The sequence below is a fragment of the Aythya ferina genome, assembly GCF_964211825.1.
Source record: "Aythya ferina genome assembly, chromosome: 2".
NCBI lineage: Eukaryota > Metazoa > Chordata > Aves > Anseriformes > Anatidae > Aythya > Aythya ferina.
This window is the reverse complement of record NC_140297.1, coordinates 22387963-22413739: the sequence shown is the minus strand read 5'-3', so window position 1 is coordinate 22413739 and position 25777 is coordinate 22387963. Positions and strand designations below refer to the sequence as shown.

The window sequence follows — 25777 nt, the reverse complement described above, 5'->3', positions numbered from 1 at the left end:
GTTTTGTGCTTTAAGTCATTTGTTCATTAATTTAGGAAATTACATCTCTGTGACCATGAAAACAAGGCATAGGTTGGAGAATGGCTAATTTCATAGTTACTAATGTTTTCAGCATCATATAGGGTGTGTAAAGGCCTGTAATAGTTATCAGTTGAAAGCCATCACAAGTCACGATTTGGAACAAATAGGGTCAACAGTGCTAGCATTTCACTGGGCCTTGGGCACATCTTTGTTACCAGGCCTGGGTTGGAATCCTACAGGCCCAAATATTTCCTCCTTTTACCTGGAGTCCCCACACAGTGCTCTCTGGAAAGATCCCGACTGGCTTGCTGGAAAGATCACGTAGATCTTCAGTTCTTGTTGGAGAAAAGCTGGGGCCAAGCAGCAGGGAACAAAGGCTCAGCTTTCCTGCTGCCTCTCGCTGGAGCACAGATCAAGAATGGGAAAGAGCTTTGTCTTGTTTTCATACGCCCTAATGCAATGCCCAGCTGGGTACCTCTTTCACTCTACTGCTGCTATCCTATGGTTTGATTTACAAACGTGCCATTCGGTAGGCCGGGCACAGCCTGGCACTCTGAGCTGATCTGAGTTCATGAAACCAGTATACAGGGTCGACAAACAAACCCTTTCTTGCTGTTTCCATCGTTTGAGCGTGGGTGTGCTTAGAGGCACTGAAGTCACGGAGCATAACGCAATGACACAGCTCTGGTGCTAATTAGCTTGGTGGGTTTGGGCCGGTCTGGCAGCGTGTTTTCCAGTGCTGTCTGCCCTTCAGATGGTCAGGATTTAACAAGTTTAAACAAGCACTCCACATGGGCAACAGCCTGTCCTACAATAGATTCCACTGATTAACATCCTCATCGGAGAGGGCATGGACAGTTTATGGGTCTGATCTACTTTTTGCATAACATTTACATTTTTCTGCTTCCATTGGCCTTACAGAAACATGCTTCAGAGTCAGAAATACTTTAAATAGCAGAAAATAAGTGTTGCTTCTGTCTCCTTTTTTGGATATTTATGAGTCCTTTTCATTAGCAGCTTTTCTAGAGAGCTTGCTCACACTCCCAAGACCTAAAGATATTTTCCTCTTAAATGAACAACTGATTGAGACATACCTATCATCATAAAGGCTCCACAACACAAGCAGCAGAACTTTCTGTAACAGCTACAGTATGCACAGTAACCCAAAAAGATTTTTTTTTTTTTTTTCCAAAAAAACAACATTGTGTTATGAACAGAAAGTGAGACAAGAAGGAAGGACTTTACATTAAAACTGTTGTTCCCAGCTGGATTCTCTTTATGAATTCTGCAACTGACTTAACCTAGGATATGTACTGTTTCATACCAGACTAGATAAGTCAAAAGGTTTCATTACAGGGCTGTGCTATGGCACTGACAAAACTAGCAGGTATCTATGACTTATCCGTATTCTAGAATTGCGATGACTTCATAATCTGATTTTTCATTAAAAAATAAAGCACTCCAATCCTTCACAGACACAAGGTAAAGCTTGAACACACAACTTGAGTTCAAGTTTAATAACCCGTAGCCTGTTTGAACCTGAAGTTAGAAAGAATGAGTCTGTGAGAGATACTTACCCTCCGCAGTCTGAGTGAAATCTTAATTTCAGTATCTACAGCTGTATGAACTTGTGTCCCCACTACCTCAGCATCCCCACTTTGACATTGAGGAAAATTTTGCACAGCTGCTTACTAGTTAAATCCTGGTTTCTCTGGGACAGAACCCAGCTTATTTGAAAACAGAAGCTAATGGTTTTAGAGCAACAATGACAGTCCCCAGTCACCAAAAGACTGAGCAGTCTTTCTGCATTGCCACCTCAGCCAGGCTTGGAGACACAGCAAGAAAGATGAGGACATTCAATAATGGCACCATCATAAAAGCTCCACTTGAACAAATGCTTAGGACAGCTGAGACTATGCTCATCCTGTTCTCATTTGCAAGAACGTACTTTTTCCCTGACATGTCCTTTATTTTATACTCTTGGCCATAATTATTCTTCAGCTAAAGAGTCTGAATGAGTGTGTGCTGGTTTGCTTGAGATATGATTAATTTTCTTCATAGTAGCTTGTACATGTGTTATGTTTTGTTTGTTTGTTTGTTTGTTTTTTAACTGTATGATTTGTAATGAAAATAGACGTGATAACACACCGATGTTTTAGTTGTTGCAGAGCAGTGCTTATACTAAGTCAAGGACTCCTCTGCTTCTTGTGCTGCCCTGCCAGCAAGAAGGCTGGGGGTGCACAAAGAGGGCACAGAGCCAGGATAGTTGATCCAAATGTAACAAAGTGATATCTCGTACCATAAGATGTTATGTTCAACATAAAACTGGGAGGAGTTGGCTAGGGGAGCTGCTTGGGGACTGGCTGGGCATCGATCGGCTGGTGGTGAGAAACTGTGTTATACATCACTTGCTGGGTGTGCAATTTTTTTTTTTTTTTCCATTCTTATTAAACTGTCTTTATCTCAACCCATGAGTTTTCTAACTTTTGCCCTTCCAGTTCTCTTCCCCACGCATCCAGCTGTGGGGGCAATAAGCAGCTCAGCTGCCCACTGGGTTAAACCACAACAGCATGAAACTACTAAGAAGGAAAAGTGGACTTCAGAATAAATATGCAAAGAATAAAATATACTTATGTCCAGGAGTGACATCTGTGAGCTAACATAAGGAGCAAGTCATTATATATTAAAGAGGATTTAGTGGAAGATCCATTAGAGTTAGGCTTTGCTTTTACTTGTTCTCTTAAAGAGCATGTAGCTTTATTCTTTCTTTCATTGCTTTCTGGGGTCAACTCTTATACTTCTCAATGGAAAAAAAACACAAAACAAAACAAACCATTTTTGACACTGATACAAATCCAAGAGATTTGAATACACATCAAATCAGATCACTTATATGCAGAAGTTTTGAATTTGTTGTGCGTTTTGAAGAAGAAAAGTTATTAAACATTTCTATGAAAGAAAAGCATGTCTAAATTATCTGCAGCTTGGCAAGTTTCCGCTCCTAAAAATAGAGAGAAGTTGTTTTTACTCATTTCTTGTTAATGCTACACATGCAATGTCACTGATATAAAGTCCACTAATTAGAAAACAAGGGTTTAACGAGGAATTTGGAATTACACAGAAAAAAAAGCAACAGCATAGTGAAGTGTAACCCTTCCAAGCAGAGCCTGAAGGAAAGCATATGAAAACTTCTGACTGCACCTTTGCATTTCTGAGTAGTTTTTTTTTAAGGTCCGAATAAAACATTTATAAATAGCGAAAGAAAGAGAGAGAGGTATCTGACACAAAATGGCCTTCACTCCTTCTCTATTTCATGTTTTCAGGAGGATGAGAATCCTTCTAGATTCAGGTAAATGACGACTTTGTCTATGCCAACTCAATGAGAAGATCTTTTACCATCTGTTCCTCCTTCAGAGAAGCAGAGCTGAAGGAAGGGCTGGTGTGCTTCTGCCTCATTGCTGCTGTGGCATGAATGAGCTGTAGGGCTCATAACCAAAATGCTCGATGGGTTTTGTAAGCTTATCTCTTTACCTGTACCTTCCACGTGGCCATGCCAGACCTTAAAGGCTGTGCTAAAGGGCAGAACCCAGCCACGATGCTGAATGAACCTTCAACTAACTGAAGGAAGTAGAGTTCTACTTCCAGTCTCAACAACTCATTTATTAACTTGAGCAAATTCTTTGATCCCCTGATATTTTTAAAGGACATCTCCATCCCTTATGAGAGATGCAGCCCCAGGGAGCCTTAAGTGGGGGAGGAACGTGTGGCGTGCTCAGCACTCCACCCTTCGTTTGGAGTCTGTCCAGCAGTCCCAAGAGATGTGGCCAAGGCACGGAATGTCATCTTCATGGGGAGACAGGGGCCAAGAACAGCAGCCAGCGAAGAACTGCACCATTGGCACACACTTCATTTGCCAGAAACACAGAAATGAAAACGACAGACAGATGAGTCACTGCCCTGCCACAACTCTATCAGGATACAAGCATGAAAGTGTTTGCTTTATGGGCTCAGTATGTTCTGCTGGCAGCTTTAAACAGCATATTGTGTAGTCTGTCAGTTTAATTGCGTAGTAGAAATAGTAACTGGAAAACAATTAAGAATCCTATCAGTGTAGGTGCTAATAGAAATTTCACAAAAGAGAGTGAGGAAACTGCATAACTGAAAACCCTGTTAATTTTTTTTTGTGTGAGCCTTTCTTCTTTTTTATTTCCCCACCATCAGATTTCTATTTCTGCTTTCTAGGATTTCAGAGATCACTAAACAGTAAGAAAGGGCCAGAATAACATTCCCTTTAAATGGCCATTACTAAAGGCTTGACCATAATGAAGGACACAGGATTTATCCAATTCAGCCAACCTTACTCAAGAATTTTAGCTGAATATGACACTCAACCACCACCCAAATCAGAATCACTTTCTTGTACCATTCTCGACTGTCTCGATCCTCATGTTTTTAAACCATTCTGGAAGCAGATCTGTTAAGAATAACACCTAAGGCTAATTCAATGCTCCAGTTTTGTCTGAATGAGACCCTTTCATAGTGCAGTGTTATTATTCATTCCATTATACTACAAACAAATTCAAAAGGAGGCAGGTCATGTCCTGTCACTTCAGTCAATCCCTACTTCCTGTTATTAACTGCTTTATTCTTATACTCTGTTGGGGAAAATATTGTTAATTTCATTAAATAACTCAAAGAATTTTAGAAAAGCACGTCTATAAATTAAATAGATCATTTGTGCAATTGTTAATCGTAAAATTAACATATTTTCAGAAGATTCTTGGCTTGTCACTATATTTTTGATTGATTATTCATGTGTAGACAAATTTAGCTGGTAGAAACACCAGCTCTTCTGCATTTGCTGGCAGAACCCACGCCCTTGTTCTGGCTCCCACGCTCAGCACTCTTTTCTTACCAGAGCAGATGCAACTTTTCATTGATTAAACTTGTTTGTCTTCCACAAATCTCCTGGACCAATTTCATAATTTAATCATCACTAGATTATGACTCTGTGATATCGTTGGCATGCTGCCTATTGTTCTCAAAAACTTATGAGCACTGAAGAACCCTTGCTTCTCAGAAAGAAACTTGAGTGTTTTCTTCCCACTGTTTGAGTTAACGTACTTAGCAGATGGAGCTGCTAAATACTCCTATTTTAATATGATTACACTGGATTGCTGAAGTTCTTAGGAAATTTTGTCTGATTGTGACACTTGTTTCTTTCTTAAAATGTTTCTAGAGTAAATTGTTTGTATTATATTATTTAATTGAATTATTAAATATAAATATGTGTACTCTTAAGATAATAACTGAGCCCAAAATAATGAGGCCTGAAGATGCCTTTATCCATTTCCCTGGCAGAAAAAGGCTTGACTAAAAAGAATAACCAAAAGAACAGGCCAACAGAACTGGGTTTGTTTAAAACTGTGATACCTTGATCGCCATCAAGTTTCAGTGACACTTATTCCGGGGGAATCTCTAAGTTAATAGGGAAGACCTACACAAGTGTCAAAGCAGGCGGGGAACAGAAACCATATTGCATAATGTATTTGAGCAATTAACTAATTAACTATCAACAGCCTTTGAATAGCGAATTCATCCAGAGCACTGCTCAGAATCCACCCACACCGTTACAAGAAACTGGTTAAACAATCCTGGCTCACAAAAACATTTGAACAAACCACAGTCTGCCGGAGGATATGCCACAAGAAGAAAGCAAGCTTAATGAGTTGAGCAAGTTTCTCATTATAAACTATTTGCTCAGCTATAATCAGCCATCAAGTGACTGAGCATATGCTCAAATGTGAGGGTGGAAACCTCACAGCCTCCAAATGCCTGAGCCCTGCACAGATAGATGAACCAGCTGGAAGTGCAGCACCATCACCTAGATAATCACAGACTTCAAGCACTCAGTTGGGAACAGCTTTGAACTGATTCCCAGAAGCAAAAAGAAATGAGTTTATTTTTCCTAACTAGTTGCATTTTCTAACTATGCAATTAGAAAAGATAGATAAAATAATACATAAAATAAGCTACAATTCAAAATGCAAACCTAAGCTGAGACCTCAATCCTTGCTCCAGGCATTGTGACACAAATAAAGCTCAGGATAGAGCAAAGGGGCCCTAAACGCTCCAGATTTAGCTGGGAAGGGAGTGGTAACTGTGTTGAAAGTTACCATTAGACTGTTCAGATAGGCATAGGCATAGGCAGTCAGGAAAGGCGTGCTGAGGTAGGGACTGCAAAAGATCCTGGGTAAACCTTGAAGAGGTGCTGCTACAGAGAATGCCATGGCTATCCCATCGGAACATTATGACCAAGGAAGTGGTGGAGTGCTCATCCCTGGAAATATTTACGGGATGTGCGGATGTTGCATGGTTTAGTGATGGGACTCAGTAGGTCAGGTGACATTCGGACTTGATGATCCTGAAGGTCTTTTCCAACCTAAAGGATTCTATGATTCTGTGATCTTCAACCAAAAATCTACCTCTTGAATTTACATTCTGGCCTCTTCATCTGGAAGTACAGCACGTTCTTCTGTTTTTTCTTCTGACGGACATATCTGACTGACATGCTTGATTTACCTTCCTGTTACTGATTCCTTATAGCCTTTCTGACTATAACATTTGGTCAAATTTAGACTGTATTAAACTATAAAGTTTGCCTAACTCTCATATGACCACAAAGAAAGGAGCAGAGGGGGCAGCTGCATGTCCTTCGAGAGACACACCTGTCAGCAGCACAGGGTTTTACCCCTGGTGCTTCCCAGGGCTGAAAGTTTCCCACTGCTTTTGGGCCTGCAAAGTAGAGGCTAGCGTATTATCACCCCAGCTATGTAGATAAAGGAGTAGTTCTGGGCACACAAAATCTGCAGTGTCTGTGAACCTGACATGATTTACAGAAGTCCTGCTCTGGAAGTCTGTGGAGATGTAAACCTAGGGTTGTGCTTAATAACAAAAACTAAATCTTCCCTGTTGAAAGGTTAAAAAAATCCCTGTATTTTCACAATGCTCAGAGAAGAGGTCTGTTACTTTTACAGCACTAATATCTATGCCAGGGCAGCTGAAGACAGATGGTCATTACACTGAGAGGACCGTTAATGAGAAGGAAAAGCAGCCCTGTCTGTACGCTGACCCTACTAAAAAATTACTAAAATATAGGAGAAAAAACAGACTGTGATTCATCCTCACTTTTCAGAAACTGTATTCCCCAACTTGTAACTGAGTCTTTAAGTGTGCTGGCTCATGGGAGAGTCCAGGATGAAGCTCAGTGATCTGTGAGAGGAAGCCATACAGGCAAGTGGTCTCTTCTGGCCTCCAAGTCTGTGAATCCACTGTGCTGCTCCAAGAACATTAATCTGTCGTCTGATTTAACAAAGCACTGAAACTCTAAAAGCTCTGAAAATGCTACACAGTGCATGAAAAATGAAATGCCTCTCATTTCCTAGCCAGGGATATGCCTGCATCATGAACAAAGTTAGGCACAAGGGCTCAAGAAAATTGTACCAGCACCGCTTAAATTAAAGGAGCCCTCACAAACTAGTGTCTGAAGCTTTGAACTTCTTGAAAGCATGATCCCTTTTTGAGTTTATTTGTCTTCACACCACTCTTTGACCATAGAAGAGATAATTGCTGGGAGACTCTCACCTTAGACTGTGGCAATATGTGTTTATACCTTCAGCCAGACATCTCCAGGGAACTGAACTTCTGAGAATGATGAGTCAATATAACCTGATTTTATTAACCTTTTCTTTCTGTAAAATGGTTGAGTTTACAATATAGTCAGTAAAAAAATGTTGAGATCCTTTCCTAATCTTATACAACCCTCTTTGAATCACAAGTATGACCCATAGTTTGGGAAGCACTGAATTGCAAGTCCTTCTAAAGTCAGCAAATGCCCTGCCCCTCAGTTGACATCTAAAATAAAACTTCCTTCATATTCTTTCAAAGTTCTGTCCCTTCTTTCCTCTTCATTCAAGGGCAGCCCTTCAGGATTTCCGTCAGAAGGTAGAAAAGAAAAACTTTTTGACACAAGAAGGATTACTTGTTTCATTGCCTAGTGTGTTTGTCCTGGACTTGCATTTCCCCATATTATTTCCTTTCTTTCTTTTACCCACAGGAAGGTATTCTATTCTTGTGCTAATACCGTGCCATGGTTGTGCTATTTTTACAGCTCTGTTTTGGTGCTTCAAGTGTATGACTTAAGGAAGAGGTGGTCAGCTAATAGTAAGGTATGGTTTTTTTTTTGCTTGTGTCATTTTCTGACAGATTCTCACCAGTGCTCAGGACTGCTCATCCAGACACTCAACGAGCGATGTAGGAAAAAGCTAATTACAATAAATGTAGGTTTGTTTTGTATTTCTAAAATAAATAATTCATGTAACAAAACCAAACCATCTAACTCATGGTATGCTGATATCACAATGGGAAATTCTTCAAGTAGGATGTATAGCAGAGCCAACAATGACAGGCAGGATAAATCCAGTAAATCTCACAAGTGAACTGACTACAGAACCTCCTCAGTGCACATTTAGAAAGATCAAGTCCCATCATCCAAACTTTTCATTAATTAGCTTAAAAGATGCTCCACAAAAAGTGGTTTATACAGTAGGTAGACTTCTACTCTTCTTGCTTCCCAATGTGACTCAAAGAAGATCTGAAAGAATCTTTCCTTTCCCTCTATCTTTCCAATCTTAGAAATGTAAGGAATGCAATATCCTGTTTTCTTTGGTTTTGCTGGGGGGCCTTGTGTGTGCTTTAGAAAATGTTTAAATGCTGGAACTTTAATAAAGACCTCCCTTGTCCAAAGCAACCTCATTAGTCATGGACAATGAAAAACTATTAATAGCATCACAGACAATATGCAAACAAAAAGTCAGAACGCTGTTTAAAGTCCTTTCTCTTAAATGTTAAAGTTTCTCTCACTTAAAGTGATAGCCTCATTTTATTACTCTGCAGTCAGCTTTTCTGTTGGGTAAGACTGTAATTTCTATCATAAACACCCCTTTCCAGAAACCTTCTTCCTCATCTGAGAAAAACAAAAGCAAAACTCTTCTAAGGTTTTTACAATCCATCACAAAATCGAAAGAGATCACACTTTTGTCCCTTTGAAAATCAAAAGTTTCCCTTTCTAAAGAACACAACTTTTAAGAATGCTAGCCTGAAACAACCCAGGCTAACAAGAGAGATTTCACAGTGAGTTAGAAAACAAAGACTTAGCATCCTACTGTGGATGAACCTTTCACAATAAAAAATATGATGTTTTATTGCATGCTATTGCTAAGCTTCTGAATTCTAATGAAAAGAAACAAAACAGATTTGTTTTCAGAAGAGAGAGAGTAAACACAAACACATGTAAAATATCTTCAACATTCAGACTACTTGGATGCTAGGAACATTCCTCTTTTAAAAACCAAACACCTCCTCCCCAGCAAAACTCAACTGATGTTACCAACTTGACAAATGCACATCAGGTAAACTAATAAGAAAGAATCAAGGAAAAGTTGACACAGCAGAATGAAAACAAACAAACAAAAAAAAGCACAGAAAGGCCCAAATTAAATATCTGTCTTTAAGCAATGCCTTTGCATTCTCTGTTTTTTGTAATGAGAACAAAGCTGTTAAGAACCCAAATACAGCTCATCATCTCTTTGGACAGCAAAAAACAACTTAGCAACACTACCAAGTCGATCTCTTTCTACAACACAACATGTTTTTAATTAAGAAAGAATGCCAGAATGAAGGAAACCTTACAAGTTCAATAAGCTGAGAGCACTCAGTGGGGGGAAAGGGTTAAGCTTGTATTGTAAACTTCACATGTTTTATGTTAATGTAACTGTTTAAGCCCTTTCTTGACTTTCTGATCATGTCTTTTGACAGGAAAGGGAGTATTTGTTTTGTCTGATTTTAACTCTCAGGAAAGCAAGCTAGAACTATCCAAAAATATGTCTATTCGTTAATTTGACCTCTGCCTTCCAAAAGGAGCAGTTTAGGCATGATGCATTTTCCAGGGGATGGAAGTATGAAATTCCCTTTCTAATGGAAAAATCTTACCTGGGTAATCATTCTTGTCTACATCCGAGTCTCCTCTCAGAGTGAAGCCAAATCCCGAAGGCATGGACTGTGAGGCCCAGGCTCCATTGAGAACCTGGGAAGGGTTAGTATTTAACCCATTACTGTATCCATTGTAAATGAACACTTTCCCTCTTCGGTCTTCACCTGCAAATGGTGCACCAATAGCAATGTCTGCAGCACAGTAAAAGAATAAAAAGAATGGGCACAGTTAAAATAAAGCAAGAATTAAGTCCCTGCAGGAAAACAGACATAAAAGGTTTCTGCTATGTACATGCAAAAAGTATGGCATTCTGTACTTCTCTGTGCATTCTAATTTCAGGGCAAATATTCAAGAATGTTCATGATGTCTTATGTATCAAACTTTTATGACAAAAGCTTACAAACTCATCCTGTGAGGGTGTTATTACATTGTACTAAATTGCCAATCCACACTGTATTCCTCTACTGCATTTCCAGGACATTTAATAAGCTTTAATAAATTGAGACATAATGAATGCCTGAATCCACTTCATTTTATTTAGTCAGATAAAATTTTTCCCTGATTTCTTCTATCACCTAGTTAATAAGGAATAGCTGTTATAGAAAAATAATTTTTTTATTCCTGATAAAATGTTCAACACAGGGAAAAACCCCACCTCTCTCAAACATCCGGTGTGTTAGTATGCAAAAGAGAACAATGAAATGTAAGGTTTTATCTATACCAAGCCAACATGTTATTGAGAAATGGAGGAGGAGGAAATAGGAGGCCTTGTGTATTATGCAACTGAGCACTGCAATACTTAAAAAATGAGGTGTCATATCCAAGAAGTGGAACTCACAAAGCTCTTCACAATTCTAACACATAGGAAGTGGAGAGAATCATGATAGAAGTGGAGAGAGTCAAAGACTCAAAGACTGAGATTCAGCAGCTGAACTAGCTGAGCTAGACAACAGGAAACACTATCTACAGCTCTAATTTTTAGGATCTCATCAAGGAGCTGACACTAGACTCCTTTATTAAACTTGACTTTTGCACCTGGAATTCCTACCTTCCCTCTGAAGGGAGGAGGGCAACAAAGCTCTGTGACTCATGTCTTCAATTATGAAGCAGAATACCTCAGCTCTAGATCCTTCTTAGCATTCTTTATACAGCAAGAAATACAAGCAGGAATACATCTTCCCTACCAGAATGCCATGGAGACCAACCTTCCCTGCCTGGAGAAGCTGAAGGCATCTGCTACTGCTCACAGGTAGGAAAGAGAAAGTCTTCACCATGGGGTTCAGCCCAGCTGGGGCTTCCAGGGAAATGGGATTCCCAGAAAACCCAATGAGGGTATTCTCACCAACCACAACCCATTGACTTCTGCAAGATGGGATTGGAGTTTTCTGCACCCTGAACCCCAGTAAAATCCTATGTATCCAGAGATGACTTATCCCTTGCACAGGAGACACACATTTGCCACACAGCCCTACAGTCTAGTGGTTAGAGCACTGTGCAAAAGGAGGAGCTAAGTCCTTTGTTTTTAGTTTACTGGCCGAAGTATCTTTAAGGCTACTGTTCAAAATAACTCCACCTGTAAAAACCCCTTGGGGCTTTAGATGCAGAGATGCCTCCTTGTAGGTCCTTAGCATCTGGAAACAGGACGTAAGAAAATGCATGTAGGTAAGATGAGAATGTTACTGACCGTGAGTAGGAGCCTAACTCTAGGTGCTCAAAGCATCCAAGCTATCTCATACAATTAAGCAAATTAGTTTACTTGGACTGTTTTCCAGAACTCTGGCTCTCGGTTTACTTGGTGAATGTTTTGCTATTTATTTTTGTGCTACTGGTATCTGGAAAAGATCCCACCGTGAAACTGTTTCTTTCTGTGCCTAAATATCGGTGGAAGCCTGATTCCAAAACAGTATGCCTGTATTTGTCCTCTTCCTTCATTGTGGGCAAGATACTCCTGCTCCAGTTACTAAGCCTTATTCGATTTATCCAAGCATTTGAAGAGAGAAAGAGAACGCTGCTTTTAAACAAATTCAACATCTTAACTAAGTATTTAAATCTAATTATATTTATAAAACAACAGATAATATTTTGATTCAAATGAACATGTTAGCATTTGGTAAAAAATAGCACTGTAGTGAATAAGACTGTCCTAAAAGTAAGCTTTTTATGGTTTGGCCCTCAGTACCAGTTTCATTAGGGTTAGTGTAAATCCTCACGACTTTCAAAAGCAATTACATGGTAAAACGCCTTTTTCAGGCACTGCACAGACACTTCATCTTCACTGCTTAGCCATTTTTAATATCAATGTTATACACACACATATATATGTTACCACATTATATAAAAATTACCATTATATCCATCCTGATTGAGATCTCCAAGGTGTGTGATTGCACTGCCAAATCTACCAAACACTTCCGTGCTGGTCAGAATTTGCGCGTCTTGGAAGAGGAAAGCACTTTCTTGCAGGTACAGATAAACTTGCCCAACTTCTTTAGGCTTGCTCTCAAATTCTCGTTCCATAAAGAGAGGGGCCCCAACTAAGATATCATCTAAACTGGAAAAGTCAAACAAAAATCAGTGTCACTGAGAGACTGAGGAAACCAACAAAGTTCATGCATTTGTTTAACACGAAGCAAACTAAAAGAGGCAGGGAGGCATTTCTGGAGTTCTAAAGCAACCACTTGGTAAAAGCATGGTCAACTGGAGAAGCCTACCCAGGGCTGTACCCACTCCAGTTTTTAATATCTCCAAGGATGGAGACTCCATAACGTCTCTGGGCAACCTGCTCCAGTGTTCAATCAACCTCACAGCAAAAAATTTTCTGCTAAGATTTAAATAGAAATTATTGTACTTCAATTCATGCCCACGATAGACACTGAAATGCTATACTTTGCAGTTTATGATACAGAAGTCCGGAATTTAACTCAGAGGTAATCTGTGTTAGCAGAACACAGATTACCTCTGAGTGAAAGACAAAAGTCTTTCACTCAGACTGTGAAAGACAAAGTTTTGTATCAACTATAGATTTTTTTAATGCTACACATCAGTAAGTGAACAACAGACCAAAAATTGCCACTTGCCAGGATATTTTTGAAGTAATACACATGAAACACAGGCAGAACATCAAACCATAGAGAATTCCTCATCACTAATTCAAATGTAAGCTGGGAGAAAAAGCCAAAGTTTCATTTCTGAAAACAGAATCTTCTGTTGAATATTAGAGTAGCTGCAGTGCTTATGTTATTTGCTGTTATTTTGGTGTATTAAGTATTAAAGAGAAAAGATATCAAAAAGTCATAGTAATATGAAGCTTAAAGGGAAAAGTTAATCTCTATGTTTTGCTAGTCCAAGAAGGATCAGTAAAAGATGACAGACTAATCAAAAGATATGTTGCATCTTATCAACATTTATTTGGCAAGAAAAAAAAAGATGCTTTACTGGACAGAAAATAATAAAATCAAGCAAGATTGATAGACATGTAACAAGAGGAAATGTTCATAATAGATCATTTTGAAATATGAAACAATGGTACCAGATAAATTTCTGAAGGTTGTTCAAACCCCTGTAAACTAACAGAAAAATTCCCATTATATTCAGTGGCACTGGTCATCCATATTAAGGAATTCTGTTATTGCAAAGGTCTACTACTACTTAATCCTAGCATTTTAAATTTAGAAAACATATTCTCTATCTTTAACATGAAACTTTGTTCCAACTTTGTAAAAATCACAGAAAACTTTATATGCTCACTTCACCATATTCTGAATAGTGATGTTTTCACAGAGGCTTTATTCATTAGCAAACCAATTAGGAAAAATGCACTACAGTGTTTTTCCTAATCCTGATAGAAAACAACAACAAAACCACAGACGCATGTCCTAGGAGTAGCTTAGCTGCTACTCTACCATGGATATACACTATTGTTCTAGGATGTGTACCACAGAATTTAATAGAGAATATCTCATTTGAATGCCTTCTAATCACATGGTAGAAGTTACACATTCTGTAAATTGTGACAAAGCACTTACTCAAAATGTTATTTTTCTATTAAGTTTTATAGATGTTTCCACAAAGGAAACTGTAATTCAAAGTGTTAGGTCACTTCTGTACAGTTCTTTTTTATATGTCAGATATTACTCCGTTGCATGGATAACTACAAAAGGAAGGAAGCAGAAGCTGACTTCACAGCAAAGGTGGGGTTTTCCTTCCACACTAAACATCAAAAGTTCTCTGCTAATGGAAGGTGTTAGTGGCTTGGACAGAACGTCAGCTGAAGCTGTTGTCATGAAACAACAGCAACAACAGAAACAGATCATTAATGTTCTTTTTTCATAAGTTATTTTATGTACGCCATGTACTAAAAGCATTGCATGGTAGCATTATCAACTGTAATTTTACTACATTGCAGTCCACATGTTCACACTGATAATGTGACCCCATGGTGTTATGTGCTGTGTAAAGCATGAGGTAAAAGATGAGCTTGGCTCCAATTAAAATTTTATAAATGAGAGATTGTAAGGCTACGGGAAGATATTTTAGAAGTGGTAGGGAAGCAAAAGATTCAGAGTCAGTAAGCTCCCAGTACATCAATGTAAAATAAGTAGATACCTAGATACCTTTGAAACTGGGGGCCATACAGAAGTTGAATAATATTCAATGTGCCTAAAATGGAGAGAGAGGCAGACTATCCATTGTCCACCATGGCCAAAAATTCCCTAAGCAGAAGCCCAATGCAGAATACAAGAGTCACCAGGTAAGATGGAAAGCAGACAGGAGCTAGAGTCTGTTATGGAGGGATTATTACATCTCAGATGAAAGTCCTGGGTTATTTTTCTAGGAAAATTTCCACTTTGTTAAAAGAAATGACAATGATCATATAAAATGCATGAATAGTCCAGTGAGCAGGACCAAAACTCAGCAGCTAAGGTGGCTAAGAGGGAAAGGTGGGAGGAAGGCACTCATCTAAATTAGACTGACCTACCTCTAGATTTGTTATGGGTAGCAGAGCTACCTGGAGCTCCCAGAGCACTGAGTTGGCCTTCCCTCCAGGTCTGGCATGTCCCACCCATACCAACCTTCCAGCCCTCACCCTCTTGCTGTTCCCTCTTCTTTCTTAGTGCCCAAGCTCAGGTCAAGATAAGCTGCTTCAGCAAGTCCTCTATAAGAAGGATTTTTTTTATTTTTTTTTAACCCCCACTGTCATAGCAACATACAATAGACAGAGAGATTCTTCAGCTACCTTGTTCTCTGTTAGCCTCATTCTCTTATTCCCAGTGTCTCACCAAGTGGGTAATAAGAAAGCAATCATTGCTCACCATGCTTTACAGTCAGTTGTTTAGGACCTTTTACAGTTTCTAAATGTAAGTATTTAGACATCAAGCACTCTAGATGAGTCACTTGTTTGGTTGCAAGCACCATGTGATTGGAATTATTTATTTTTAGTGGTGAAGGAGGAAATTTCAATTGGCTTTTAGCTATAGGAGTTTATATTTACAGAAATGGAGTTGTGAGCCAAATTCAGGGTGACGTCCTGTCTTTTAAAAAGCAACAAAAGCAAAGCAAATGTCCCTTAACAGCAATATTAAATCAAAAAGGGCAGTTCAGTGTGCAGTATTTTGAACTGCACCATTAGATTTATTTTGTCACTGCCTATGATGGTGCAGTTAACAGGAATCAGTGTATTTATGTTTGTTCCAGCACAGAAACATTACTAGCCAATATTGCTTCCCTAAAAGCATAAACTGACCACCTGCTGAGACTGGATGAGGTTGCTTTGTATGCTGCCCTGTAATAAAAAACAGGAGTATGGGAAGTGTCAAGAGGTCAAAGTATAACTGTGGGAAGCTTTGATAGAGGCTCCATAAAAGACCAGTAAACAATTTATTCCACAATTTTTATTAAATTGTTTTACTCTATATTGAGTGCTCTCTCTTTTTCTCTTCACTAGGAATTCAGCCTGTAAGTTGATGGCACAGCTTGATTTGTTAAGTTTCACTGAAGATTTCTGATTACTAGCAGTGGGCAACAAAAGGGTAGTTGAAATAATACCTTCAATTTCCCTGTTCTGCCTACAGAAATGTTTTCCTAGGATAAGCCTTAGAGCCACATCTTCAGCCTTATTGGAGCAATTCATCATATTTATTAATATTTTCATTATATGACTTAATCAGGTTTCTGCTACTGGTAAGGTCATCACTACCTCCTTTGTCTTTAGCTGAAAAAAAATGTGAAGTTGAAGTGGACATTTCCCTTTTGCTTCTATTTCTTTCCCTCCAGTTTTACTTTTCCTTTCAGATAAATATTTCCATTGACTATATGTGCAAACCAGCAATGATGGACTATATATAATCAGACATGTTTATCATGTAGAGCTTTTTGTGTTTTGTTTTCTGTGGGATGTTTGGATCTCAGAGAAAGTCATTAGATTTCTTTTAAGATATAGACTGGAAGACCACACAGGCCTCAACAGCATTTTGATTATATTATTGACATAAACTGTGGTCTTAGAGGTACACAGAAAATATGAGACCTGCCAAGTAACCCTGTGATTCACAGGAAATAACCTGTCTACGAAATAGTTTGGTTCAATGAGAAGTTAACTAATAAGTTCCCTGAAAGTCTAATGAGTGCCTTTTGTAACTAAGATCAATATTTCTTCATCCTTTCATGTTAGTAACGCCTTGCAGTAACACTAAACTAATCCTGACTCAGTGTATCAGAAAAAATAGTTTTAGAAAGTTCAAGTATGATGACAAAATCTGACCTCAGAGCCTTGGAGCAACTTGACTAGTATAAAGATATCACAGGAACTGCTGAAGCCTTTTTCCACCCCATTTTAGTTTTGGAACTACAATAACATTTGATCACCTTGTTCCTCTTCTCATTTCTTATATCCCTAACTTTAAGGGTTCACTAGTCCCTGATGGGAAGTAATGATTTAGCCCAGAGAAAGTATTTAATGCACTATGTTTATGTCCCTAATAAGAAATAATGACAAGAACAAAGCATAGACAAAGCTGAGACAAGTTGCAATAGGAAAGAGTATGAAAAGCTCTGAATATAATCCTAGCTCACCTTCATGCAGGCTTACAAGGTTCTGAGCCTCACTAATCCTTAACTCCTTTCTAAAAAGCTAGTATCTTACTAGTATCGCTTACTAAAGTCCTGATTTTCTAAAGCATTTAATCGGATTTTACGTAAGATCAAAGTCAGCAAGTGTTGTTGTTGAATGGGGCCAGTGTCATTAAGCATAACCCTGGCAGTTAAGCAGCATTCTCCCTCAGGCAAGCACAATGGCTGTCATAACAACTGTGGATCATAGACACTTTTTGGACCTCTAGATGATGAAAATGGACGACCAGCCAGCAGGCACTGCAAAGAGGAACCAATGATACTGAAAAGCTCTTAAAACTGAGAAGTGAAGCTCTGAATGGTCTACTTACCTGCTTCTAAGAATAGAAGAATGAACTTTTGGCTTGCATCTCTCTCCCCAACAGCAGTTTGCAGTTTTATTCACTCTACTTCTACTTGGATTTGTTTCCTAAGACTTTAGACACTCTGCCATGCTGCTTTGAATAAATATTCAGGAAGATAAACTTAAACTAGGCCTGAAAATATTTATGCCACTGTAATTGCATAAAGAAAAACCTAAGTGAACAATCAGAAAAGCAGAGAAGCCAAAAGAAGCATTTTGAGGCATGAAGCACCTGAAAAACTGTGGTTATTAATAAATCTCAGGCATTGCTTCTATGGATGTTCAGTGGAGCTGAATATATTTGGTAACCTACCCATCATTGTTAACATCAGATACTGCAACAGTGTACCCAAAATAAGACGCCATCTGGAAATAAAAAACAACAGATAGGCTTTCATATCATAACAATTTTTAAGAAGTTTTTACTGATAAACCTCTTTGTTTCTATGGTTATTAGTTCTAAGAGGTAAACATTTTATGTATTTTTGAAACTATATTGATGAAATTATATCCTCTTGATATATAATACTTCATCACATAGTTGCTTGACATTACCTGTTCACCAGTGAAGTTCTGAATGAAGGTCAAGTCAGAAGAATTAATGATTGAGACCTGATAACAGAAAGATATGGAAAGTTTCAAGCACAGACAAAGATGATACAGCATAGCATCACTGCAAACCAACGTGAAATGCTGAAGGACGGTCCAATGTGGTCAAGAAAACACATCAATTCTTTTCTGTTGCACCACAGTTTTCCTGTGTTATCTTGGATAAATCACTACAATTTTATGAGTTCAACTCCCCCATGAAGAAACTGGGGAAAAAATTGTTTCCTTCCTTACCAGACAATGTGAACAGCTGCAAATCACAGCACATCAGATAATCAGCAGCTACATTATTAGGCGCGAAAACAGAAATTAAAAAAATATATATATACATATGTGTATATATATATAAATATATATAATAAACATATAATATATATGATACATATAAACATACATTTACATTTATATACATATACATACATAAATACACACCTTTCATCTGAAAAATGGTATCAATAAGTTCCAGAGACACAAGGAATTTGGGGTCCACAAAGCTAGATAATGTGTCTGTGGCTGGGATCTTTCTGTTTCCCAATCAGAAACACCTGAAACTTTTTTTTTTTTCTTCCTAAGAGAGAAAAGCTGTGTATTCACACATCACCCTTCTCTCAGTTTCTAACTGTACTGTACCTCCTTTCATTTGGTAGTCAGTCTATGTACTTAAAAAGAACACTGAAAACAAACACCGTGTATGAATAATCAGAACGTGGACTTCTCTCCACTGTGGACAGAAAGTTGCACATGAAATACCCCAGCCGATGGGTAAACTTAGGCCAGGGTCTGATACCTGTGGGTACTGGGATACTACTCATACTCAAAGCATGCTGGTAACTGGCTGTTGAAAACAGACTTCAGAATGGAGTAAGAGCTTAATATTCAAAGCCGATGCCAGTAAGCATTTCATCTCAATTAGGTAAGCCTGAGTGTAAAAGCCAGTGGCAGTTTTATTTGATTAGAAAGTTTAGGCTCAAAGAGACTGAAAATATAATATAGCCTTTAACCTTCCAAATGGTCTAATGGCATTCTCACTATAAATGTCATTCTCACTATATAGAGGATAAAACGTGAGTCCAGTACGTACATAGCCAAAGTTCTGTGCTCCTCTTGGGACTCCAGCAACCAACTCTGAAAGATAAACAATTGGCAATGAACTGGCTATGCTATCTGAGCAGTTCATGCAACATGCATCCCATGCCACTTAAATCTTCCTTGATACATTATAACTTTAGGATTTTGGTTTTTTATCTGTATCAGAAACACCTGCAAATCACTTCAAGGCATTCATTCATAAGATTTTAACATTCATCCAGTGCATCTAGTTGCTTGAAATACTACATCTGAAGTGTTGAATACACTCCACACCTAGCCAGAAGTCTCTTTCCACCTACTTAGCATGGAACAGTCCAATAAAGCTCTTACTCCGATTCAGCTTCTTACCTGACAGCTGTGGATTGATCAAACAAGAATTAGCTGTGGCAACACACACTATCATACAGAAGCTAAACATGATTGTCATTACAAATTCCCCTTTTCTTTCTGGCTGCACAACATTCCCTCCCATCTGTTGTTTGGCTTGATGCCATGAAAGTGTTTGACAAGTTGTGCACACGCTAGCTATCTAAAAGCATTACAAGCAAGTTTTTGTGAGTCGTATTGAGGGAATTAATTGAACTAGAACATGAAACACTGGACCTAGCTGCTCTCTAGTACATGATTCCACTCAGAGGCCAAATCTTAAACAACTAGTGGGGGAAAAAAAGACAAAGAAAAGAGCAAAGCCACAGCCAGCAGTCATACTGTCTAAACCTTCCCTCATTACAATACCCAGAGCAGAAGACAGCAGAAGGAGCTTCAAACACCAGAGCGCCTCAGACATCTTCCTTGACTGACCTAGCATTCACCTATTCTGCTTTGGGTTTATATACTTCCCTTTGGTTGAATGTGTCTGGTCAAGAGGAGATGAAAATAGTAATGAAGGACTGTGAGGTCAGCCAACGATGCAATTCTTTGTGCCAATCATATAGTGGCTGCAGTCTTCCACTGTCAGAAGCATATAAGCATATCTTTTTTAATTTTTTTTCCTTATTTTATTTTTTTAGCATTGCACTCAAAATTGTGTCTTTTTTAAATTTTTTTTCTTTTTCTTCTTGACTCCAGAGTGGCTCAGGACAGGAAATTCTAAACTTTACAGGGATTAAGCAGCAGTTCTGGGGAGCTGGCTTCATTTGTAGAAATGTACTGGGTATCTATTGACTTGTGAGTCTGGACCATGGAGCTATTCATACTCCCAAGAAATCTGCTGTTTATATAATACTTTCTGACTGTCAGCCTTAAACAAGATATATAGCTCCTAAGGTACGAAACACCAGGGATCACAGCTAACTGTATGTACATGTATGTTTCAACACACAGACATTGCCAAACTAGGTTGCATCTCTCCAGCCAGGTGCTGAGCTCCAGCAGCCTCTATGCTGCTGAGTAACTTAAGTACAGGCCACAGAACTGTAGAGGATTGCACAGTTGGTTCCACTCGTTACATCACCAAATTGGCTAAATTCAGTGAGCTTAGCTGGCTCCACCTGTGATGTCACAGCTCTGCAGAACAGACACACAAGCAGGAGGATACCACCATAGCAGATTCAGACGTTTAGGTCACTTAAATTCTGCTCTGGCATGCTACACCTTCTAAGGAAATATTTGCCTCTAAGAATATTGAGCACGGATAGCTTAAGTTTCACCAGTGTTTCAGATGCATAAAAAGTGGACCTGTGTACAGATCCAAACAGAGAAATTTAATAGGTGCACAGCCATGTGGTTTCCATTCAAGTAAATGGCTTCTTACCTTGTTCAGAATCTCCAGTAAATTCCCCAGCAGCCACTGAGTATCCTGTTTAAAAATAAATCACAAGAAAAAAAAAAAAAAGTTAAACCATTTCTTTCAAAAAATGTGAAAGGACAATCAGATTTGTCAGCTCATCTGATCATCAGAATATAAATTTTCTAAAATTAGTATTCTAGAACTGTGTGGGGAAAAAAGGGAAAATTATCACATTATTATGACTTAATTAACTGTAGATCTCAAAGAATAATAGATCTAGCCTTCCTCTCCCCAGATGAACTGCCAAAGCATTAATACTTAATACTTTCTCTGAAAAAAAACAGGAGGTAGTACAGTAGTTTGCCCTAACAGCTATTGACAAAATTTTGGTCTTCATAACGGTCCTGCATTGTGTGAGAATCCTGGTTTAGTTCTATATGGAAGATAGATTTCTAAGATTTCCAAAGATGCAGTTGAATACCTCCTGAGGCTTTTGTAAACCAATGAGATAATTGATGCTGACAAAGTAAAGACTTCAGGATTGTATCAGTGACTGCAATTTCAAATCTATAGGCAGAGATGAAAGGTTGTATTTTTGCCTTCTAATTCCACTCCATTTTTTCTATAATCACGTGAAGCAAAAACTGTCTTGCATGCACAGATGTGTGAACATCATGCAAATTCTTAGTGAAAATGAAAGGTACAAAGAGCCTTTTTTTATTACATAATATATGCAAACAGTGTTATATTATTTAAAAGACACAATTCAAGTAAGCAATTGCAGTGAGAATAAATTGGGTATTTATGTAGTACTGCATGAAAATACTGCAGAACTGAATTTTATTTATCTATCAAAAACTGAAATAGTCTTTAATTACTTTAAACTCAAACCATTATCTTGTAGTGAAAGAAAATATAAATAGGAAAAGTTGGTATTTGTGGTTATTTTTTTAAGATCAAATAATAAGAATCCTAATCAGACATTTAAGATCTCAACTTTCAAAACCTGTTGTTGCGCATAACTTGAAGAATGTTCTTCATTCCATTGAAGTCACAAGCAAACTACTGATCTGTTGTTCTGCTTAAGGCATAATGTGTTTGAATCATCTCACAATTGGGACATTAGTAATTTAGGGCTTGTTTTCTCATTTATATAAGCCCCTTGCTTTTAGGACATATTGCTAACTGAAAAAGAGCTTAGCTTACCCATGTAATTGTCATCATACGTGGGTGGTGCCACTCCTGTCTGCTTCTCTCGTGCCAGTTTCCTCAGAATATCTTTGAAGGAATAATTTGCAATGATATCCGCAATGCTTGCAGTGATTACCTGACCTGAATTCAAACAGCTTCATAAATGAAAGGGACACAAAGGACAGCCGCAAAACAGAGCTAGCAGAACATAAAAACAGAGCTTCAAGGGATAATATAGCACAAATGCAAAGATTAGGCATCTTCTCTCAATCTTTCTTCATCATTACCCTGAAAGTCTCACAAGTCCATGCAAATAAATACATCAAGGCATTGATTCTGCATTGAACAATCACAAAAACCAACTCCAGATACATTTCACAGAGCTGAATCAAACTAAAATCAAACATTTTCAGGCTCAGCCTCTTCAGAACAGCTACCTTTTGCAGCTGTAGAGTTTAAATTTAATAGACAAATGGAAGTAATTTCTTAATGGAAAATTCAATGCATCCCCTACCATCATAATCAATCAGATCTTCCTTTTTTAATGGCTATGAAAAAACACACATCAAACACACATCAATGAGGCTGACAAGAGGCAAGTTGGTAGGCAGAGTCTAGGAATCAGCTACATCACGACATCAAAAACAGTTAAAGCAAAAATACCCTTTTTCTCCTTTACCAAAACTACTTCAGATTTCATCTACATGAGAAACTACATCTGAGAAACTGCAGTGATGCCACATATATCCTGAAAATACGTGCAGATAGCAATAAAAAGTGGTGTTCAGAAACAAATAGTGACAAAATTTTGAAAATATTACATTTACTGTACAAATATTAGCTACTTAACGAATGTAAGTATTTTTAGGAAAACAGCTTATTAAATAACAAATCTGCTAAACTGCCAAGATAAAAATAGTTATTTCTCTTTGTCTCTCTTTCTGTAGAACCTACAGTCTGAATTTTCTCTTGACTTGTTTTTATGCTCAGTGGCTTCTAAACAATTCCTCTGTTGTTTATACTTGTTGAAAATAGACCAGAGACTGGTTATCTTAAACTGAGAAAACACTGGAAATCTAGAATGTTTTCCACAATACTTTATGCTTCACTTCTTAGATCAAGTTAACCAGCCAGATGAACATACCTTGCCAATAAAAACTACCAGGCCCGCCTACTATCAGGTCTCCATTCTACAAAAAGCAGAATTGAATAAAATTACACAACAAAAGAACACAACAAAATGAAGCATGCATGGGAAAAAAACAATTTTAATGACCAAAAGAATATCAGAACAATGATAAGGGAGAACAGTCCTGTCCAAGGAAAGGATGTAGGCACATGGATTTTCAGGAAAATCTATGGATAAATAAAGTTAAGACCATCCTATGCATCTTTATTTGAATGAAAGACAATTTTATTTTTCAGTACTAACAGCATTCTAAAAATTGCTGGTTCTTTGTAAGAAAATGAAGTCAGCATAAAAGAGGTCCTTCACATTCAATGAAGCAACGGTAATGTTTTACAGAGAAATACAGCTGTGTATATTCTACAATGAAGTCTTTACTACTTGCCTATTAATAGTGTGAATAACAATTGTTGCTACACAACACTGAAAACAATTCCAGTGATGTGAAAGACGTGTGGGCTCCTAGTGCTGTAATACTGGCAAAGATAGTAACAATAGCTGCAAAATATATTCTTTGGCCCACAGTATTTTTACTGACTCTCTTGGCATGTGAGAACAACTAGCTATTTCCCTTCAGTGTTTCCTCTATCACCTCCACAGGAGAACAGTCTCAGTCATTGGTCTGGCTCCAAAAGCATCCTTATACAAAATCTATTTTGACTTCTAAAAGACAGCTGGTGCCTGCCCATTATTTCCTGAAAGTCAGGTCTCCAGAAAGCAATGTGAATGTGGAACACTGAGAGAGAAGCACATACAAATTTTTGCTTAATTATCTGTTAAGATAGATCAAGGAGAGATAAATTGGAGTACTGCTAAAAGATGAACAGGTACTGATAGTGATATTTCTTCTATTAATGAAACCAGAAAGTTTAAAGCTTGCAAAGGAGGAAAGAACTTGGCAAAACCTTCCATATGCAGTAGCATGGGCATAAACTCTTGATCACTGTGACAGCACGTGCACATGGGGTTTATATTAGAAATATATTTGGTCAAAGTATTTCAGAAGCATAATCTCACCTTGTAAAAATCTAAGCTGAAACCTGCTTGACAAAAGCCTTGTCCTTCAGGATCTGCATTGCCTGCAATTATGAAAGAAGAAGCATTTTATTGATTTCATAGTGCATGTAGAAGACAGTGTACACACCCCCTGGAGCTGTAAGGCTGTAAATGCAAAATTATCAAATTATATGTAAAGAAGGTGTTGTTTTTGTTGTTGTTGTTTGTTTGTTTGTTTGTTTTAAGGCAGAGCAAATCAAGGCCTTCTACAGGACAATGAACATGCAGCCCCCTCATGAAGGGTTTGGAAAATAGCACCAGTTACTAGGGTCTTCATCCTCTCATGCCAAGGAAGGATCCTTGTTACAACTACCAAGTATTCAGCTTGAATTTGTCTGCAGATACAAAAATAAACAACACAACAAGGAATCCTAGAATGGCCACCATAGCCTGCTCTGCCATAAACACAGAATTAAGTGTTTATTAAGGCATTCTCCAGAAATGCTGACAGAGTCGATGAGTCAGCATGGGTCAATGTTCAAACAGCATCCTGATTGTCAGCACTACAGCATGGGAAAGGGGCACTTGTTCTTCACAAGGGTCACCCCTTTAATTGACACACATTTGTTCAATTGGGACTTGTGAAATATAATTTAGGATGCACATCTGTACACGCAAAAACATCCTCCCTGTTTCTGTTCATTTTTATTTCTAGTCTCCAAATTCTTACATAACTGTACAAAGTGTGCTGGCATGCATTTTAGGGCTTCCCTATGAGCACTGGCATGCTGGAAGTCTGTAGGATCAGGAAACAGCATTGACTACTTCAATTCTCTCTTGAAATGGCATCAGCTTTTGGCAAAACCCCAGTAAGACATCAGAATTACATGAAGCAGATCTTGTGGGCACCGTTTCTTTTACAAATTCAGCTTCTTTCCATATCTGTCCACCCAGGGATAAGGATTAGTCAATTAAGAAACACTTGGTAGCACAACTCAGTTTAGCGCTTTATCTGCTACTTTATGTGTACAGATTTTCTGGTAGACTGTGGAAAGCATTGCTGGGCTGTATTATCAAGCATCTGTCAGATGTCAGGAAAATCCAGCTACACGACATAATGCTGACTGTAGATCATCACAGGAAAAAGACCTTTTAATTATGTAAAGCGTGTGTCTACTTTTCCTGTAAAAAGCCTGGTACTTTCTTGGCAAACTAATCCATGAGAAACTTTATGGTAGGAGCACAATTCCCAGAACAGGAACAGTCAGAAGGTGAGATTCAAAATTAGCCCACGTGCACATGGCAAGAATGCTGGCTGCAATAGCAGGTTATCTGTTCAATGGGTGTTGTGATAAGGGGTTATGTGCAGACTTCTCTTGCATTGGCTGGCACACACAACCTGAAAGAGCAAACCACCTTACTAAATTGAACATC

The 25777-nt window shown here is 38.3% G+C and overlaps 1 protein-coding gene across 1 annotated transcript in view; it reads right to left on the bottom strand.

Annotated features, from left to right (window-relative positions):
• Nucleotides 1-25777, bottom strand: part of ITGA8 (integrin subunit alpha 8) — a 109057-nt gene that overhangs the window by 67981 nt on the left and 15299 nt on the right. Inside the window, exons 5-13 of the mRNA XM_084510830.1 lie at nt 24365-24426; nt 23306-23351; nt 22177-22302; nt 20995-21039; nt 19234-19277; nt 18099-18155; nt 17857-17909; nt 12418-12623; nt 10072-10263 (exon numbers count right to left, since the gene is read on the bottom strand). Coding sequence (XP_084366956.1) covers nt 10072-10263; nt 12418-12623; nt 17857-17909; nt 18099-18155; nt 19234-19277; nt 20995-21039; nt 22177-22302; nt 23306-23351; nt 24365-24426 — 831 coding nt within the window. The remainder of the gene's footprint in view (nt 1-10071; nt 10264-12417; nt 12624-17856; nt 17910-18098; nt 18156-19233; nt 19278-20994; nt 21040-22176; nt 22303-23305; nt 23352-24364; nt 24427-25777) is intronic.